Below are 20,325 nucleotides of genomic sequence, written 5' to 3'. Positions count from 1 at the left end.
TCATTATTGAATGAATGGTTGTAATTGAATGAATGAATGATTATACAGGTGGTAATTGAATGAACGAATGAATGATTATTTAGGTGGAAAATGAATGAATGATTATGTAGGTGGTAATTGAATGAACGAATGAATGATTATTCAGGTGGTAATTGAATGAATGATTATGCAGGTGGTAATTGAATGAATGAATGATTATAGTTTTTTTTAAAATCTAGGATATAGCTACGGATATTGACCGTAGCTGATAATTTTATAACTGTAGCTATATCTATAGGTACTTTTGGCTACAGAAATCGGCTCGGCACCTACAACGACGGTCGTTCGATGGATAATAACCGTAGCTATATTTCTATGGCTACGGATTAAATCCCTTTTACCAATTTTCACAGATGACACCTCCTTCAACTCCGAAAGAACACTTTCACGGATGACACCTCTCTTACAAGATAGCACACCTCTCAATTCCCCTAGAATTGGATTCTGAAGCTCGGACATCACCTGAAAAAAGGAAAGTTTTGGACTTCAAACAGAGAAACCCAATCATAAATGCTGTGATTGTAAAGTGACAAGCAACGATTAAATGCTATTAGCCTTAGACCCACTATTTCTACACCCGACTTGATTGATTTGCATATACTCATCCCACTAATTTTACACCCACACTGAACCAATGATCAACTTAGCCCTTGTTGTATTCAATCAACGAAACTTTCATCCTTGCAGCCTGTTGAACCCAAACTGAAAGAGTTTTCCAAGTAGAGTTATGTTTTCGAATATTAATATAAACACAACATCATGACTTCGTTGGTTTGGGTTTTCTCTTGCCAGATGTGGGTATGGTTGTGTGTAGTTTAGCTTGTCTTTTTAGGTGTTTCTTCCTTTTTTCTGCTTGGTTTGGTTTCTGTTGGGCTCGCTGTTTTTCTTTTCTTTTTAATAAAATCTCATCTTTCAAAAAAAAAAAAAAAAAAAAGACATCATGACTTTGCAGTCCAGTGCTGCAAGTGACAAGGTAAAAAGCTCAGCCCACTATTTCTCAACTTCCACTTCATGGGTCTCTATCCAATAGAATATTGAAAATATTGCTTCGTGTCAACAAACATCTGGTGACCATGGATTAACCCCAACTAACAAAAACTAAAAAGAGGCATAATGGGTTTTGAGTTTAAAACTATCTACAAAGTTCTTCAGAAAACAACCTCATGCAGTTTAACAATCTCACCATCTAAAGTCTGAAACCACAAAAGCATGCATCCCAAACTCACCATGCTCGCTGCACCCTAAACCTAAATTGCTAAGCTTAATGACTAATAGCCAAACCTAGGGTACCATGCTATACAAGGTTAGAAATAATGGAATCCTGCATTCAAATTCCCTATGGGAGAAGCAGTGAAAAGCTTGAAAGTGGATAGATTACCTGTGCCATCACGAACTTGACATTGTTCTTAAAAAGCTTTATCATCTCACTTTCTGTTGCTGCCAACAACAGTTCTGCACCACCATTACTTATTCCTGACACAAGGGCGACCAAAGCCGTTGTATCAAAATTTATCAGATTCTCGCCCAAGATCGCTTCTGGTTTAGCAGCAACCACACCCATGAAGTTCGATCTCATTGTTGAAATCAGAGAACTGAATGCATCAGTTGAAATAAATCCCTCGTGATTTTCAGTTGGTTCTAGATTAGCAGCTCCCATAACAGGATCTTTCATGCCATGGTCCAAACTCAATTCACTTTTCTCAATGCAGTCGATATTTAGCTGGAATGCTGAAGGTTTCCCTCTCACAGTTACATAAACCCACTCCTCTTCTAATTCTGTGAAAATACTGGAATTAGGAAGAGAGAACTCAGCTTGAAACTCAGAGGCCCCGAATTCATCTTGGAGCTGCTGAGCGACAATCTCATTGATCCCATTGGAAAAGAAAAGGACGATTGACGATGACTTTAGGGTCAGCGCAGAGCAGGCTGCTACCAGAACATGTTCCACACGTGTTCAACTCAGCGATATTTTCAGAATGCCATAAGTTTTAATATTTTCAAAATGTCCCTCTAACCTTTGATGGTTAGTATCACCTGGTATAAACAGGTTTTTGTGGCTAATGATATGGGTGTATCGCAGATCAAAATAGCCTGAAACGGGGCAATATGAGCGGCAATACAACCCCATTTCCATGGTGACTGATAAGGTAAACTGAAACCAATTTCCAATCCTTGGTTTGAACAAGTGCACAATTGAAATTTCAACGAGAGAGAGAGAGAGAGAGAGAGAGAGAGAGAGATTAAACTGATATGTGACATTAATGTCATGTGAAAGAATACAAAAAGGTTCCAACATCAAAAATACATTCCTTACTGCAGATTGCTTATATTAAATTAGGCAATTGAAAAAATGGTTACCACAGAACAATGATAAAACCCAAAATCTAAAAGTAACAACGGGGGTATATAAATAAATAAATAAATAAATTCAATAAATCTTTCAACACCCCTTATTTATGCTTTTTAATAAATCTTTCTTCACAAAGACATTGCAAAATTCAAAAAAAATAAAAATAAATTAATTAATTAAAAAAAATCTTTCTTCACTTTGCACTCCCTGTTGTTTGATTTGAATGATGAGCTTGGAAATCCTGACCTTTAAAACAATTGGTAGAAAAAAACTGCTAGATGGTTCTTCTACTCCCTTTCTTGTATAGCCGTACAATCATTTAGGCAAGTGCCCCAAAAAGAAATGGGCCTCACCTATTGTATAAGACAATCACTATTTTTTAAGAATCAATTAGGTGGGCTTGACAAAAAGAGTTAGCCCACCCCTGACAGCAGTTGCATCTCCACCTGCATCCAAGATAAAATAATGATAAAAATTAAGTGCAAGATAAGTAATAATTAAAAAAATACATTTAAGACAAATTGGGTTATACCAAAATTTGCATTATCATCATAGAACACTACTTAGAACACATGCTTACCTTTGAAAAAAAGAAATACTAATTACTCGAACGTGGGTGGCAATCTTCACACCCCAACAATTGATTGTTATCATATGATGGTAATGATGGCTGCATATGAAAATTCACATATTAGTTAATACGATTTTTTACCATATATAAATTCAAAAGGTATATTCAATAATATGTCAAATACAAATAATCCTTTTTACCTGGCTAAGCAAGACGCTTCCCGTAGATGAATCATGTGGGGTGCTTGAGGGATTTTGCTGGTAGAAGTTAATACTTGGTTGGGATCCAGAACAACTCACTCCGGTAATATTTGAATTCTAAAAGAGCGACAACACAATAATAAAAACTCCAATAAGTAGAAATGATATAAATGTTATATGTAATATTATAACTTCTTTCTTTTTTTCTTTTTCTTTTTAAGATGACAATATAGAATATTACAAGTTTACTAAATTAATCTTCAATTATACCTGATATCCAACGTTGAAAAGGTTTTGTTGAAACATGCTAGCATCATGTAGTTGGTACCCACACTGAACCACTGATGCATTGATAGATCCACTAGGGTCAGGAAGGTAACCCACACCATATAATGTGAAGGTTGAAATGAAGCATGGTGCATGACGTTTGGTGCATGATTGTTTCCCTTCACCATCAACATTTGACTTGCTTGTGGTTGAACGGTTTCAGATAAGGATCTTTTCTTCCTCATTCGATCTAGTGGATTTTTAAACGCACGATGGTTGCTTCGAACTTTGGGCTTTACTTTAATCCCTCTTACAATTTGTGTACCCATACTATCAACAAAAGTAACTTGTTTTTTGGTTAGCCGAGAGCGTACGCTTTCAGTGTTTTCAATTTCAATTGGCTCAGGGAATGTGCTTTCAGTATGTACGCTTGAGGTCAGATTGGAAGGTGCACCTTCAGTATGTAAACTTTCTGTGGGTTCAGAGTGTGCATGTTCGGTATTTAAACTTTTGGTCAACAAATGGCATGTAGGTGCATCATCTTCACTTTCTTTAACAATATCGGACATTAATGGAAGTTCTTTGATTCTTTTCGTACATTCCATCACTTGATCATGATATATATCTGCATATTTATCAGCTACTTTGAAGACCTCTTCATGTTCCCCAGCAATTGCTGCAACTTTCAGAAGCTTGCGACACAAGTGATTGTACCATTTACTTGAAGTAACATTGCAGTCAGCTTGTATTGTTAACCCAGTATAATCTTTAGCATAACCTACCTTTACATCTCTTTGCTATCTCTTCAGAATATAACGAGGATGAATCACATCTATATTATAATAATTTAAAACTTTTAATACGTGACTACATAAGATCCCCACAAATTCAAATTTCTTACAGCTACACCTCACTGTACTATCTAATGAGTCAAATCTAATGGTACGCCCTTCTATTTTACCTTTAAAAACAACTCGAAACTCGACAACCGTTCCAAACTCACCACATTTAAACATTGCATGACTTAGCCACTTCTTATACTCATTTTGAAATATTTCAAATATTTCTGGAGTATATGATTTTGCTGCTTCCTTTAACATTGTGACATCAGCAAACAATATTGGGGTACTCTGCCTCATATTGAAATCAGCTTTAGATTCCTTGCATCGTCGTTCGGCCACTACTTGTTCGTAATGAGTGAAGAAACGTAAAAGATTATATTTAGAGCTCAAATATTTTTTCAATACGCCATTCATGCTCTCACTCCGTTGTGTGCTCTTCATGTCAGCACAAAATGTATTTCTTCCATAAACCATAGCCCATTTCTCTCTTTCTTTAAACAAATTCTGTAGCCACTTGTTCTGTACTAAATCATATTTCTCAAGCAAGTTATTCCATGCAGCTAGAAACTCTTCCTCTTCCTCATAATCATATACACACTTACTAAAATCAGAACCAAAACTTTTTAAACCATTAAATACATTGCTAAGGTGTTTTGCAACATTTTGGTATATATGCCACATACATAGACGATGATATGTTTCTGGCATCACTGAAGCTAATGCATTGGCCATTGCAGCATCTTGGTCTGTTAGTATTGTCATTGGTTGTTTTCCAAACATCGCACTTAAAAATGTTTGAAACAACCACTTGAAAGATTCAATCGTTTCATCGTATAGTAAGGACGCACCAAATATTACAGTCTGCTTATGATGATTTACCCCAATAAATGGGGCAAAAGGCCGTCCATAACTATTTATCCTATATGTAGTATCAAAGCAAATGACATCCCTAAAAACACTATAGTCCACTAATGACCTTCCATCTGCCCAGAACATGTTCGTCATTTGATTATCTTTATCTACTTGTATAGCATAAAAGAAAGATGGATCATCAATTTGCTTTTGTTGAAAGTACTCCAATACAGCTCCTGCATCACCCTTTTCCATCACTTTCATTCGCTTTCTCTGTAAGTAGTTCTTGTAATCAACTGGCGTGAAACCCATATTCTCTCAACCTCCAGATTGTCTACTAAAATATTCGACACCTGCTCTTGGTGTTATTCCTGAATCATTTATGATATCTATGTTAGCTTTTTGATCATCAGTCAAGCTTCTGTGTGACCTTAACATGTGCACCTTCGTTGGTGTAACAACCTCATGGTTATGCTCTACCACAAACTTATTTACACTATATTTTCCATTCTTCTGAAGCTTAATCATCATGCTTGCTTTACAATTCGTTCTTGTAATCGGACGGGTAGACCTTACGAGATCGGTTTGCTTCTTTTCATGTTTTCGACCTTCTTTAGAACAACAAAATTCTCTGAAAACCATGATGTCTTCATCTGATTTTTGTATCCATCCCCTTCGAGCACTGAACCCTATCCTTTTAGCATAGCTATTATAAAAATTATATGCACTTTCATCAGAAGAAAACTCCATTCCTAATTTTGGTTCTTCATCTAATATATCACCTATGTTGAATAGTACATCTTGCTTTACATCTTCATTGCACTGGCTTGCATCTTGAACATCTATTTCAATATCAAATTGTAACCTTCGATATGTTTAAGAACATGCTTGACTTTCCAAGATTTTATCATCCATTTCAATAATTGACCTTCAAAAGTAAAAGGCGTACAAACCATGCATACAATTTAGTTCATAATGTAAAATATGCACGTGGGATATAACAATAATGGTTATAGTTATGCACAGAAACATAGGCAATACGACTAGATAAACAAAAACCGTAGCCATATTTCTATGACTGTAAATGTGGAATCCATAGGTTTGTTCAATTTGAAAAGAAGGAAAAGCTGGGTTTCCCAAGGGAGGTTAGCAATGAGGTAAGTTATACAAAGATGAGCCATCCTCAACCAAACATTAAAGATTGAGTTGATATTCAAAGATTTTGGGCAACAACATCTCCATGGTGCATTCCATTGGATGAAGGGTCACACATACCGCTTGTATTTATTTTTTTTGGAAAGATGACAATTACTTTATTAGAAGGCAAAGATAGCGGGAAAATTACTTGCCTAAGAAAAGCAAATTACAACGGTTTAGGAGATCAACATTACACACATACCACTTGCATGATTTTCAATAGAGGAAAACAGACTGCTGAGCACACTATTGACATCCTTCAAAACTATATATAGCGACATTTAAGCCAACAAAGAAAAAAAAAAAAAAGCAACTGCAAAAGGCCAGCTCATCTGAACTGATTGATGCAAAGACATTGATCCAGCTGCAATCAGCATGTTTGGGACACTAGAGATGGCCTATTTGCTGTAATTTGAAGTATTCTTAAACCACATTTCCAGTGGAAACCTTTTCACACCACCTGCAGTTGAGAAGGTGACTTTCTCGGATATAACAGAAAATGGATTCTACATCGAGTGGGTTTTCTGGTTTCATACCAGCCTAAAATGAGGTTCTGGTTCATTTCTTCTTAAGGAGCAGAAATGAGTAGGCTATCTATTCCATGCAATCTTTTATGGAAACTACTCCCCTTTAAAACTGCTAGTCCAAGACACCCAAGTGAACCCTGAGATTACTCAATACTATTCTGATAAGACATGCAACGTTTTCTTTTAGGAATTCCAGGTTGAAAGTCTCAATTGAATAATAATTCTGTTGTTGTTATAATAAAGTTAAGAGACCAAACTCAGTAATTCAGAGGCAATTATGAATCAGGAAAAAAAAAAAAAACCTCAAGAACTGGAGGAAAGCTCTTTATGCATTTGTCTTCTACTGAGCAGCGATTTTGTGTTACATGCTTAACAATAATATGGCTTTTTAAAAAAAATCTGTTTTATAATTTCTAAATAATTTCCATTGATTTATGTCATTTCTTCATGATTAATACAGATCACATGTGATTTATGTCATTTCCAAATAATAAAGCACAAGATCCCCTGTAAAAGCATAACTAAAAGAGGTAGGATATAATGTTTGACCCAAGAATAACTATACAGTTTGCTTGCATACAGCCCATGGATTAAAAATTGAAAATCGTAATTGGATTAAAAAAAAGTCCCCAATTAAATTTACAAATGCAAAATCCTAATTAGGGATTGAAAAAAAAATGCACATTTGATTAGGAATGTTATCTCTATAAAAATTAAAAAAAAAAAAAAACAAATAGGGAATCCCCCTACTATGGATTAGGGATTGAAAAATGCTAATTAGAAATTTGAAGAATCTCGAGTTATGGATTAGGGATTTGAAAAATCCCCTAACATGAATTTTCAATTTCTAATATGAAAATGTTAATTAGGAATTATAAATTTGAAAAATCTCAAGTTATGGATTAGGGATTTGAAAAATTCCCTACTGCGGATTTGCAATTTCAAACCCTAATCTCTAATCTCTCATAAAACTGTCAACCGAAGGGAGCAAAATCCCTAATCTTGAATCAACATCACCAAGTAAAGAGAGAAGAGAAAGGAGAAAAATTCTTAATCCTAAATCAACATCACCATGTAGAGAAAGGAGTTGATGTCGATCTGAGAAAGAGAGGGAGGTTGAACTCAAGAGGGAGACGAAGAGATCGACAGGAGAGACCTACGAAGCTCTCCCTCTCTGCTTCTTCTTCTTCTTCTTCTTCTTCTTTCCTTGCACAGCTGGAGAGATTTTCCTTCTTTTTTGTTTTCTTTTTTTTTTTCTGCACGGCGGGAGAGACGCGGAGAGAATCTCTCTACACAACTGGAGAGAGAAACGGGCTAACGCCGTTTGCTCTGCCGTTTGAAGGAGTGAAGCCGGCCCCACATATGAGGGCCAATGAAACGCCGCCACCTCAACTCAGTAGCCCTTACGGTACTGAGTTACTCAGTACACAATCCGATTCCCTTTTTCATCGGCTCAAAATGAAGTCTGTCCAGTGCCCTGTTTGATTTATCCGCATTCCCATCATGGTGTGTGACTTTTATGGAGCCTTTCATTAGGTTGTGACTCACCTAAATGAAGGGAAGATACAAAAGTTAATTTGGTTGAGTATCAAAACTAGCCACATCTTGGCAACATAAAAGGTTTTAGGCCTAATTTTACTTTATTCTGCTAGTGCAGCTCACCTAAGTTTTTATGGAGTAACATTTTCAATGTAAGTAAAGATTTCATTACTAACCAATACTGCCGAATTACAAGCCACATGCATACATCCCAGCCCAAAAACAACCTACAAATGTAACGGAGGAATATAAAAGGTCTTCAAAATCCATGTTTTAGATTTACAGCTGCGAAGATCCCTGTTTAAATCTTATGGGATTTTAGAAAACAAAAAATAATACAGTAAGTATTAAATTGATTAACCTGCCAAGAAACTATCGATGTCCCGATGTTGATTCTTTGACAATAAGAGTTCTCTTTTTCTATCCCAGATGAAGGAGACGATAAAGGCCAACATATTAGCCCTGGAGCTAAAGTGTTAATCTAAATTGTATAATAAAAAGACCAATTTTATGAAGATCAAACAATAACAAATTATAAACCAAAATTCATACCTGATTGAAAAAGCCATGTTTTAGATTTATAGCCTTGATCCCTATTTAAATCTTATTAAATTTTAGAAAACAAAAAAAAATAAAAAATAAAAAATAAATAAAAATTATACAATTAGGATTATATTGATTAAGCTGCCAAGAAACTATTGATTTGCCAATGCTGATTATTCAACAGGAATGTTTCTCCTAATCTATCCCAAATGAAGATGGCAATGAAAGCCGGCATATCAGCCTTGAAACAGGGCTAAGGTGTTAGACTAAACTTTCGAATAAAAGGACCAATCTATGCATCAAATACGAAAATAACAAATAAACCAAAATTTGTACCTGATTGGAAAGCTATGAATTATTTTATGTGGATTTCTTATTGTTCCTAGATTTTTCATACCTTGCATGCTTTAGAAAACCCTTCAATGGGAATGGGTTTTGGCAAGCGTTAGTGAGGGGACCAAGACCAAATTTAATAATTTAAAAAAAAGACCTGAAAAAGTTGAGCCCATCACAACTTATTCTACCTCGTGAGTCTCCACACAAATAACATTCCATGTCTATTCGAATACTATAGATAAGAAACACAATGCAGACATTATAGGGTTATAGGGTTTGGCTTCTGCAACCATCATTATAACCCCACTTTTTCTTCTTAGATTTCCCTTTAGATTGTGGTTTATTGCCACTCGTAGGATTCGAAAAAACTTTTTCTCTAATTGTGCTTTATATATATATATATATATATATATATATATATATATATATATATATATATATATATATATATATGGTTAGATTTTTATTCAATCACAATAAGAATATTTCATTTTAGGATAAAATTACACGTGGATTTGTTTCTCATATTTTCTCATAGTCAAAGTATTATCTAATAATAATCAAAGTAGCATGCATTAAGTAGTGGCATCAACAGATAAATAAGTATAACCGTACCAAAAATTATCAGGGCTAATATCATCAAAATATAAATCCAAAAGGGTCCAAACCAAGTATAACCAAATGTACGAGATAAAGCTAGCGAAGGAAAAGAATTATAAATCTACTGGTTGAGCTCGTATAGCTCAGCCACACTGGGGAATGGCTCCTCGTCTCTTAGATCCTTTCCAACCTCCTTAGGAGCCTCCTCGCACTCCCTACCAACTTGCTTTATCCATTTATCACCTGTTTGGTACAGTACACATCAAATAATGTGAGTGGCCAACTTAGTAAGAAATTCCATCAAGATTATACACACAACATATTAATTAAGTATAGTTTCAAATACAGACATATAACATAATAACAAGCTATTATGTGATCTTATTTAAATGCATAAATGCATGCAGATGCACTCATAACTGGGGATACACATCTAGCTGGAAAATTGGGGTAAAACCCACTGTTGAGTGTGAAATATTGCACATTTCTTCCCTATTTATACCTTGGTTTTATAAACATGATAGTGCTTAATCAATTTAATTATGCATGTTTTCATATGCGAGGTGATTTCAAGAGCTTAAGGTAAAATTGATGCCAAAAGGAAGATTTATGCTCAAAAGATTACTAAATGAAGATTTAAAGATTCAAAAGTCATTAATAAAGAATTCACATGCCAAAGATCCAAGAAAACCAAGTGAGGAATGAAGAAAATCAAAGATTTAAAGTGAAGAAAATGAATCCTGAAATTGTCGTGAAAACAAATATATTCCTAAAATTATCCTGAAAAAGCATATTCTGGAACTTCAAGCCTATTTTGGAAAACTGTGCAGAGTGCATAAATTTGGGGCGATTTCTAAAATTTTCCAACTAAGTGCGAAGTTGGAGTTCCACAACTATAAATAGGACTCCCTAGGATGATTCAAAGCATTTTTTAGGGTTTGAAAAGGTCTTAATGAGCATACACAAGGGTGGAGCAGCCGCCAAAGAGTTTTTCTTCTTCTCTAGTTTATTTTTCATGCTTTGTTTAAGAAATTTGATTTCAATCATGTCTATGGTTGCTTAAACCTCTTAGCTAGGGACTAAGAGGTGAAGCTTGTAGCATATGGGGATGTTTATTTTGTTTTGATTCTTGTTCTTATTGAACTTCATTAATTTCTAGTTTGATATTAAGGGAATATTTTCAGTTTTCTGTGATTTATTATGACTTAAATTACAATAGATGCTTTGATAGCTTTGGATATCTTCTTTTCTTGTTTTGAGATAGTGAAATTCGTAAATCCCGTTGTTCACCATCGTCTCTTGGACATAGTAGGGTGGTGAATCCCTTTCAATCATCACAATTCTCTTCCATTGAGAATTAGGTCAATGAAAAGTTTAGATTTGATTTAATTGTTTTATCTTCCAATTGGATAGGATAAGACTCAAATTCCAATTATGTTCCTTGTATCAAGTAACGTAGCATCTTGATAGCTACAAGTGGATCCTTGGCACCCTAGTTCCCTATTTTTAAATTCATAAGTTTTAATTAACATTATTTACCATTACTCTCAATTATTCTGATTTCAATTTAGATGTTTTTCTAGTTCTAGTTATTTTCAGAAGTTTAGTCCCCGTGGATTCAACCTCGGTCTTACCGAGTTATTAATACATCGCGTCCCTACACTTAGTGTTGTGAACAAGTTTTTGGCGCCGTTGCTAAGGACTACAGCTGCATTTTTATGAGATTAATTAGTTTTAGAATTAAGTTAAGATTAATGTTTTTTTCTGCTTTGTTTTTAAGTTAAGATTTTCTGTTTTTAATTAACACTGTTTTCTGTTTTGTAGGATCCTAACATAGTAATTCTTATTTGGTAAATTTGTTCCAACCCTCTCTCTTACCTTTTTTAGATCTCTTATTTGTTTTATTTTTTCTAGTTTTTCTTTTTAGGTTTAGTTGTTTAGTTACTTGAAGTTACGAGTGTTTCATGCCCAAGTGGGTTTGTGATAGCACTCGATGTCTCTTAAGTGAAGGAGGATTAGTCGAAGGGTTGCCTATCCATTACCAGATTAGACATCACTTGAGACCCTCTGAGTTAGTAGAATTGATGGCTGCAAATCAACCTCAACCACATGTTGAGGAAGTTCAAGATGAAAATAAGGTGCATAATGCACCCCTGCCTTGTACTCTATGAGATTATTTACAACTGGCAAGGGTGAGCACACCTTCCTGCATGATATTCCCATTGAATGAAGAAACTGTGGATATTAAACCAGGGATAACTCAACTCCTCCCTAAGTTTCATGGATTGGAATATGAAAGTCCATACTTGCATATGAAAGAGTTTGATGAAATAATATCTATATTACACTTCATGAGCATGTCTAAGGACACAGTTAGGTTGAAATTGTTTCCTTTCTGTTTGGAAGAAAAGGACAAGTCATGGTTACATTCCTTAAGACCAAGGTTCATTGGCACATGGGCTAAGATGACAAGGGAGTTCCTTAAAAAGTTCTTCCCCTATCATAAAACAAATACCTTAAGGAAAGCAATCATGAATTTTGTAAAAAAAGAGGATGAGACCTTCTTCTAATGTTGAGAGCGATTTAAGGATCTTATAAATTCATGTTCATAACATAGCTACAAAATATGGCGTATAACAAGCTTTTTCTATGAGGGATTGACCTCACCGATGCGCCAATTTGTGGAGATGATGTGTAATGGGGAATTCATGAACAAGGAAGTTAATGATGCATGGGATTATTTTGATAAACTTGCTGAAAATGCCAACTTGCTGAAAATGCCCAATCATGGGATACCTCCTCAAAAACCACCACTTATAAGCTTACTCAATCAAAGAAAAGAGGAGGAATTTATGGATTAAAAGAGGAAGATGATATAAATGTAAGAATGACCAAACTCACAAGAAAAGTCGAGGCCATGAAACTTAAGAAGGTAGAACCCGACAAGGTTGTGGAAGTTATTTGTGGTATTTGTGCTTGTAACATACATACAACTGAGAATTGCCCAACAATTCCTACTTTTCAAGAGATATTGAATGAGCAATCAAATGCCATAAACAACTAACAAAGACCTTTCAGTGGACCCACCTTAAATATATATAACTTAAGTTGGAGGAACCATCTAAATTTCAGTTGGAGGAATGGATAAACTGCTACTCCTTAAGGAATCCTTAACCAATTTCTGAATTAAACGAAACCTCAAGAGGATATGGTTCAAAAGTTCATGCAAAACCAAGAGTTATTCAACCAAAATATGGTGCAAGCATTTCAGGATCTTAAAACAACAATGAGAATGTTTGGATCATCAATTCAAAAGATTGAGTTACACCTAGAAAATTGGGAGAAAGGGATGCTTCTAGCCTAACGCCTCCCCAATCAAAAACCACAAAATGAAATAAGTGACTCAAGCTCTTCAAATTAGATGGAGGAAGCTAAGTCTATCACCACTCTTAGGAGTGGGAGGACAATGGAAAAATCTATTTCGATAAGGACTGAAAAGTCCAAGGACTCGGAAATAGATGAGAATGATAGACCTAAATGCTCCACATAGGTTAGAATTGGAACCTCAAAGTAAACCAATTACGCTATTCCCTCAATGCTTGATTGCACCAAAACCTCTAGCTAACTCACAGGATATTCTAGAGGTGCTTAAGCAAGTGAAGGTCAATATCTCTCTACTGAATGCCGTTAAATAAATACCTTCATATGCCAATTTTTCGAAAGATTTATGTACGACTAGAAGACGGTAAAACATACAAAAGAAAATCGCCTATTCCTTGCAACATTAAATGCCATCATTACTTATAGGAATGGAATTATGAATTTATCTTTTGGAAATATGACATTGGAGTTCAACATCTTTTTCAACATAAACAAACAGTGAGAGGATGATGACGATACCTACGACATTAACATGATCGATTCTTTCATGGAAGATAGAGGACTCCTGACTCTATACTCTGACACTCTAGAGACATGCTTGGCCCACTCTCCTTATTTAGATGATGACATTATTAGGGAGATGGATGCCTTGCTTGATGCTACATCGGTACTTGAAGTTAACCGGTGGAGGCCACAATTTGAGAAATTGCCCCAAACCAATATAGTGCCTCTACCGTCTAGCCTGAAAGCACCGAAGCTTGACCTAAAACCTTTGCCCGCTGATCTTAAATATGTCTACTTACATCAAGATGAGACATACTCAGTGGTGATCTCTTCCCACCTAGAGAAGGAACAAGAGAGTATGAAAGTGCACTGGTTTGTCAATTGGCGTAAGTGTTGAGTCAGCTAGATAAGTGAGCCCCATAGGAAGATCATTCAAGTGTCTGCCTCAAAAAGATGTGTGCCTGAATTCGTCAAGGTAAACTTAGCCTCACATCCTCTGTCCCAAAACACTAGGTATATAAAACTCCTAAAAATGGATAGAACAACTTAAGGTTTAAGGTGAGAAAACTATTTTGTAAAATCAAGAAAATCTCTAAGTTTTCTTCCTTTATCGATTTATCGATAAGTGGTTCAAAAAAATCGAACACAATTATCGATGTCCTCGAAACTCACTTGATATTATCAAAATGAGGACTTCAGATGTCCAACAACCACAATAAAATCTTGGACTGAATTATCGATGAATCGGTGGCATGTTTGATATCATCGACTTTCAAATCTCGAGTTCATCGGGACGACTTGATAAAATTGAAAAATGATTAGTCTGTGTCTAGAATACAGTTAAGGAAAATCATGAGATTTTTGATATCTCGAAGAGAGCCTCGATATCCTCGAAATTCAAACCTCGATGATATCGACAGACCTTCAATGATATCGAATTGGGACACAAATCTGATCAACAAGCTTTCAAATAAATTTGTTCAAGTATCGAGGAGTACCCGATGATATCGATATTTAAATATCGATCATATTGAGACTAGGAGGATGTCATTGAAATAGGACACAAACTGTCCAGCAAGTTTATAGGAAAATTCCTTGAAAATATCGATGAATCGAAACTAGCATCGATATCATCGACATTTAAATTCAGATGATATCGAGGGATACTCGATCATATCAACACCTGTTAAGGTTCAAAGGCAAGTCTGCTCTCAAGTTTTCAAATGTCGAGAAATTGAACAATGAATCGATGAAATCGGAGTTCAAAATCTGATGACATTGAAGCATGTTTGATATCCTCGACCAGTTGGCAAAAAGATCAAAAGCGTTTGACAGATTGAGTTCGTGTCATCGAGTGGCAAATTGATGTTATTGAGAGTATACGCTCGATGAGATCGATGCCGGCTTGATGATATCGAACTCTGAAAAAAATATAACTGTTTTATTTTCGTTGGAACTTTTTGCCTATTTAATGAGAGCTTTCCTTTGGTTGTTTGTAGAGAAAAGAGATAGAGCTTTTGAGTGTTTAATTCAGATTACCTACCCTAAGCCTTTTTTCTCTCATGTGAGTTTATCTTCCAATCCACCCTCATCATTGATATTCAATGGAGTGGATTGGGGAATGAACTTCCGCATTCAAGGATCCTCCAGCTACCACCTTAATGGCAAATCATTGAGCTGAGATATCTTAAATGCATAAATACTTAGAATCACTCTGTTTCTAAAATAGGTAAACAGTTAATAGAGTAGGATTCCAACATAACCTTGACCTAACCCGTCGCCTTACATTGGAGCATCATTTGTGTTGCGGTTCAAGGGAGATAAAGATTCTTCATCATCAAAGGAGGAGATCTTCATCAATGTGCTTAATGGGGCTCATCTACTTATATATAAGTCATTAGAGTTCGGAGACCCTTTTGATCATTCCTTTTGTAGGATTGGGTCAAAGGTGCTTCTCACCCCTTTCAAGTCCTCATAAGAGGCCTCTGACGGGAGAGTATGTGGGGGTGCTATGTGTTGACCCTTGATCTGTGGAGAGCATAAACTTAGGTCCTTTGTGTAGGTCCTTGACCTGTGTTGTCTAAAACTTAGGTACTGTGTGTTGACTTTGCTCTTGTGTAGGGCATAAACTGTTAGGTTCCTTGTGTGGATCCTTAGCCTATGTGGCCTAAAATCTAGGTGCTGTGTGTTGACCCTTGCTCTTGTGTGGGGCATAAACTTGTGTCTCGTGGAGACATGTTAAGTACCTTATGTAGGTCTTAAAGGCAGCCTTGTATAGGTTGTACTAGTTTGAACCTAATTTAAAACCTCCGTTAGTGAGATCCGGTATACTCAAGGGTTGAGTGCATCCGTCGGAAGTGGAGTAGACACGTAGACGAACCACGATAAAAATGACTGTGTTTGGGATTGCTATTTACTCTTACTGTTTGTGTGATTTCTCTGAATGTTCTCATAATGCATGTTTACATGATTACCTAGAACTAATTAGAATCATATCTCACACACAGTAACATCCATTATGAACTATGTTATACAACTTATTTATGTTTTGAATAGTAATATGATTGAAACCTCTATTTTGGCTTGGAAGCCAATAGAGTTACCTTGAAGAAATCCTGCTATTTGCTTATTACTACAGGATAGGGTTGATAAGTTCTAAATCATCATAAAATTTTAAAAAGTCCTATTCACCCCCCTCTAGGACATCTTGGCATATTCCTACTTCGACTAAAGTGGTCATTACCACAATTTCAATTGGTATCAGAGCAGGTCTCTCTTAAGGGCTTCACCGCCTAGAGAGTGATCTTGACTGAAGTTGGTAATATAGCGAAATGAGAGGTCTCATTTGTAGCTAGACCTCTTATATTTGATGGATCAAATTATGCTTACTGGAAGGCTAGGATGCACTACTTTCTGAGATCTTTGGATCATAATGTTTGGGATATTGTTGAAAAAGGATATGTGTTGCCAACCAAACAAATAGTACTTGAAAATGGCACAACTACCATCAAACCAAAATCTAAAGAAATGTGGACAACATTCGATAAAGAGAAACAAACCTCTGAAGCTAAACCAATGAATGTCATCTACTGTGCTGTGTCCCAAGAAGTCTTCAATCAAATCAGTATGTGTGGAACTGCTAAAGAAGCATTGGACTTATTGGAAACAACCCATGAGGGAACCAGCACAGTGAAAAGATCCAAACTGCAACTCCTAACATCATAGTTTGAAAGTCTCAGAATGGAAGAGCATGAGACCTTCATGGATTTTTTCACAAAACTGAACATTATCTGCAACCATGGGTCGATTAGGAGAAAAAGTTCTGGTTCCAAAAATCTGTATGAAAATTCTGAGATCCTTATCGGAACGATTTAACTCGAAAGTTACAACTATTGAATAATGTAGAAACATGGATGAAATGAAAATAGAAGAACTCGTAGGTTCCCTACAAACACTTGAACTACACTTCAAGCAAACTCCTAAACTCAAAAATATTGTCCTCAAAACTTCAAAGAACATTACAAATGAGGAAGATGAAAGTGAAAGGGAGAATGAAGATGAGGAAGCAGCTCTGTTGGCTCAACGGTTCAGAAAATTCTTCCATAGAAACCGTGGTCAACCATTTGAAGGAAGATAGTTGGACAACAAACATTTTACAGGTAAATCTGGTAAAAAGTCCAAAGAACCACAGTGCTACACTTGCTGAAAGTTTGGACATCTTTTCACTGAATGCCCAAATAGGAAAACTAAAGGAAATGCAATGGCAGCTGCATGGGATGATACTGAAGAGTTAAATTAAGAATGTAGTGACTTAGAGAGTGATGGAGACCAAAAATCTCTGAAAATTCTTATGGTCTCTACAGCCTCCAACATTCCCATAGAAACTCAGAAAATCAAAGAACCTCAAGCCACTGAATCATTTCCATCTGATGATGAGGAAACAGAGAAAGAAGAAGAAGAGAAGGATAAACTGCAGGATGCCTATAATTAATTTTATATCCATAACATCAATATCCTTAAAAGACTTAGGATTGGTGAAAAAAAAAATAAATTGCTACAAATGGATCTAGATAAAACTTCAGAAGCCAATACACACCTAATCAATTATCTACAACAATACCATTCTAAAAATGATAAGCTGGAATGAATCAATCGTCCCTCAAATCTGAATCATCAAAAATGACTAAACAGATTGATCTATTGAAAGAAGAAAATGTGCATTTGAAGAATGAGAATCACACACTCATGTTTGATGCAGAGAAATCTAGAAAATTTGTTGAACTGAATTATAAATTTTCCCAAAGTAGTGAAAAATTAGAAAAACTCTTAGGGATGGGAAGACTTGGAAAAGACAAGAGTGGATTAGGGTATGACAAATTCAAATCAAAATTCAAAAATGCAGCATCAGTGTTTGAGAAATCATCTGCATCAGGAAGTAACACAAAAGCTACTTCTATCTGTCATTCATGTGGAGACTCCGGCCATTTCAAATTTGAATGTATTACTCCTAGGTAGACTCAATCTAATTCTAGTCTGAATCATATTGGTAAATACAGACAAACCGAAAAATCAATACAGAATATCAAGAGTCCATTAAACAATATGGCAAAAGGAACTCATCCATCTCCACCCAGAATGACCAAGAGAATGAAGGAGCTATTGAATCAGGTGGGTGAACTAGATAAAAAAACAAACGAATTTATGAAACAGGGAAACATGGTTCAGTTACCCAACATGCCTACCAAAATCCTTAATGAAGCAAAAACTACCATAATAAGAAATCCAATCACAAAATGGGTAGTGAAAGAAAAGAAAAATTATCTTATTATTCACTCAAATCATTCAATAAGCAATAATACTAAATGATATCTAGACTGTGGGTGCTCAAGACATGTCACAGGTGACAAATCCCTTCTCTCAAATTATTCAGATCATGACGATGGGATAGTCACTTATGGTGATGGAAGCACTGCTGAAGTAGTAGGGTGTGGAACCATAGAAGGAATAGAGATGTTGAAAAAGGAAAATGCTTTTTGCATAAAAGGATTGACTCACAATCTGATAAGCATCTCTTAAATATGTGACAACCAACATGTGGTTACCTTTGACAAACTAAAATGCAAGATCCTTGACTTATCAGGAAAATCCGTTATGGAGGGTCTTCGCACCAGTGACCACCGTTATGTCATTGAAGGAAATGGAAGGTTTGATCCATATGCTTAATAACAAGTGAGCATGGTAAACATATCCAGGCTATAACATCTAAGTCTGGATGAATACATGCAAATGATGCATTCTTGATGATTATCATGATATATCAGAGGTTTCTATACCTTAGGAACTTCTTTTTGAGCATAAACATTATTAATGTTTATAAGTTTGATGATTACAACTTTTTTATAAAGATTTTTTACTATATACTGAAGCTGACGTGAAAATATTTAAAGATATACATATATGGAAGATTATCGAAAACTGGAGATAACTTGTCCCATCCTTCTTCTCGATAAGTGAATCATTGAATCGAACGAGAGTCGTCGATATCATCGGAACCGTATCAATCTCATCGACGAACTCTTGAGAATCTGAAATGTTGGGTCGATTGGTTTGCCCTCGAACTCATCATCGATAAATCGTATGAGGAAAATACTTGTATTTTTGTAAGCCCATTGTTGGGCTAGATATTTGGTTGTGTTAGTTTGGGATGGATGATGAAATACTGCCAAGCTTGGGCAGCTTTTATATTTTCTGTTGATGGCTGTTTGATAATTCATATATCTTTGCTGCCATGTCTCTTTGCTCACAATTATGCATGAAATTCTATGAAATGCTGGTATAAATTGTGATTGTCTTCTCCTGCATATTCTTTAACAATTGAGAGTTGGTATGTGATTTCTTTCATTTAAAGCTATCCAACTATTATCTATTAAACTCACAGCTCTCCTTTGACCTGGTATGCATAAATGGTTTCCATGCACATAGAGATGTTGTTATCTATTATACATCTGTCTCTTTCTGATTAGGCATTTTTAGAAATATATCTGGTATGTATGGTAATATCTGGATCTCTATTGTTTCTCTCATATCTTTATGCTACAACTTCAGTCAACTAGTATTGTTATACTGCCCTTTGCTAATGATTAACAAAAAGGGGGAGAACAAATCCCACCACGGAGAAAATTGTGTGTATTAATGTATGAATGGTGGTATAGGTGTTAGGGGGAGCAGTTGCATGAAGACAGGGGGAGCAGCTACATACTTGTGTGCTTAAACTTGCAATAGCATTGTAAAATTGTGTAAAGAGTTATGTACACACAATTTAGGGTGTTGGTCTAGATGCTATTCTAGGACCTCAGGTGTTTTGTCACGAATTGACAAAGGGAGAGATTGAAAGTGCCCTGGTTTGTCAATTAGCATGAGTGTTGAGTCAGCTAGATAAGTGAGCCCTATAGGAAGATCATTCAAGAGTCTGCCTCAACAGGATGTGTGCCCGAATTCGTCAAGGTAATCTTAGCCTCACATCCTCTGTCCCAAAACACCAGGCAAATAAAACCCCTAAAAATGGATAAAACAACTT

At 35.7% G+C, this 20,325-nt stretch overlaps 2 protein-coding genes across 3 annotated transcripts; both read right to left on the bottom strand.

The window, feature by feature from the left end:
- Positions 1-225: 225 nt before the first annotated feature.
- LOC131234603 (uncharacterized) lies at positions 226-2,173 on the bottom strand. Its single transcript, XM_058231536.1, has 3 exons — positions 2,074-2,173; positions 1,418-1,968; positions 226-501 (listed from the first exon to the last, which is right to left on the bottom strand). Exons 1-3 carry the CDS (start codon positions 2,171-2,173, stop codon positions 226-228), a joined length of 927 nt encoding a protein of 308 aa, XP_058087519.1.
- Positions 2,174-2,273: 100 nt separating this feature from the next.
- On the bottom strand, positions 2,274-8,046 carry LOC131235297 (protein FAR1-RELATED SEQUENCE 5-like). 2 transcript variants are annotated; one of them, XM_058232440.1, is made up of 5 exons: positions 3,431-6,440; positions 3,161-3,277; positions 2,970-3,059; positions 2,743-2,835; positions 2,274-2,635 (listed from the first exon to the last, which is right to left on the bottom strand). In XM_058232440.1, the coding sequence occupies exon 1, from the start codon at positions 5,431-5,433 to the stop codon at positions 4,225-4,227; it is 1,209 nt and encodes a 402-aa protein (XP_058088423.1). In that variant the 5' UTR covers positions 5,434-6,440; the 3' UTR covers positions 2,274-2,635; positions 2,743-2,835; positions 2,970-3,059; positions 3,161-3,277; positions 3,431-4,224. The 2 variants fall into 2 exon arrangements, 1 of the variants encoding a protein (XP_058088423.1); XR_009166044.1 differs by lacking the exons at positions 2,274-2,635; positions 3,431-6,440 and adding an exon at positions 7,917-8,046 and having other exon boundaries at positions 2,643-2,835.
- Between the last annotated feature and the right edge of the window lie 12,279 nt (positions 8,047-20,325).

This window comes from Magnolia sinica, chromosome 19 (genome assembly GCF_029962835.1).
Source record: "Magnolia sinica isolate HGM2019 chromosome 19, MsV1, whole genome shotgun sequence".
NCBI lineage: Eukaryota > Viridiplantae > Streptophyta > Magnoliopsida > Magnoliales > Magnoliaceae > Magnolia > Magnolia sinica.
Note: the sequence above shows the minus strand (reverse complement) of the source record. Positions and strands in the feature narration are given on the sequence as shown.

Bases quoted from the DNA above. Each gene is read 5' to 3' on its own strand.
- LOC131234603 (XM_058231536.1), bottom strand. From the start codon at position 2,173: ATGGAAATGGGGTTGTATTGCCGCTCATATTGCCCCGTTTCAGGCTAT. The intron at 1,969-2,073 runs GTGATACTAACC...ATGTTCTGGTAG, and splicing joins CAAAAACCTGTTTATACCAG to CAGCCTGCTCTGCGCTGACC. The intron at 502-1,417 runs GTAATCTATCCA...TCCTTTTTTCAG, and splicing joins TCAAGTTCGTGATGGCACAG to GTGATGTCCGAGCTTCAGAA.
- LOC131235297 (XM_058232440.1), bottom strand. From the start codon at position 5,433: ATGGGTTTCACGCCAGTTGATTACAAGAACTACTTACAGAGAAAGCGA.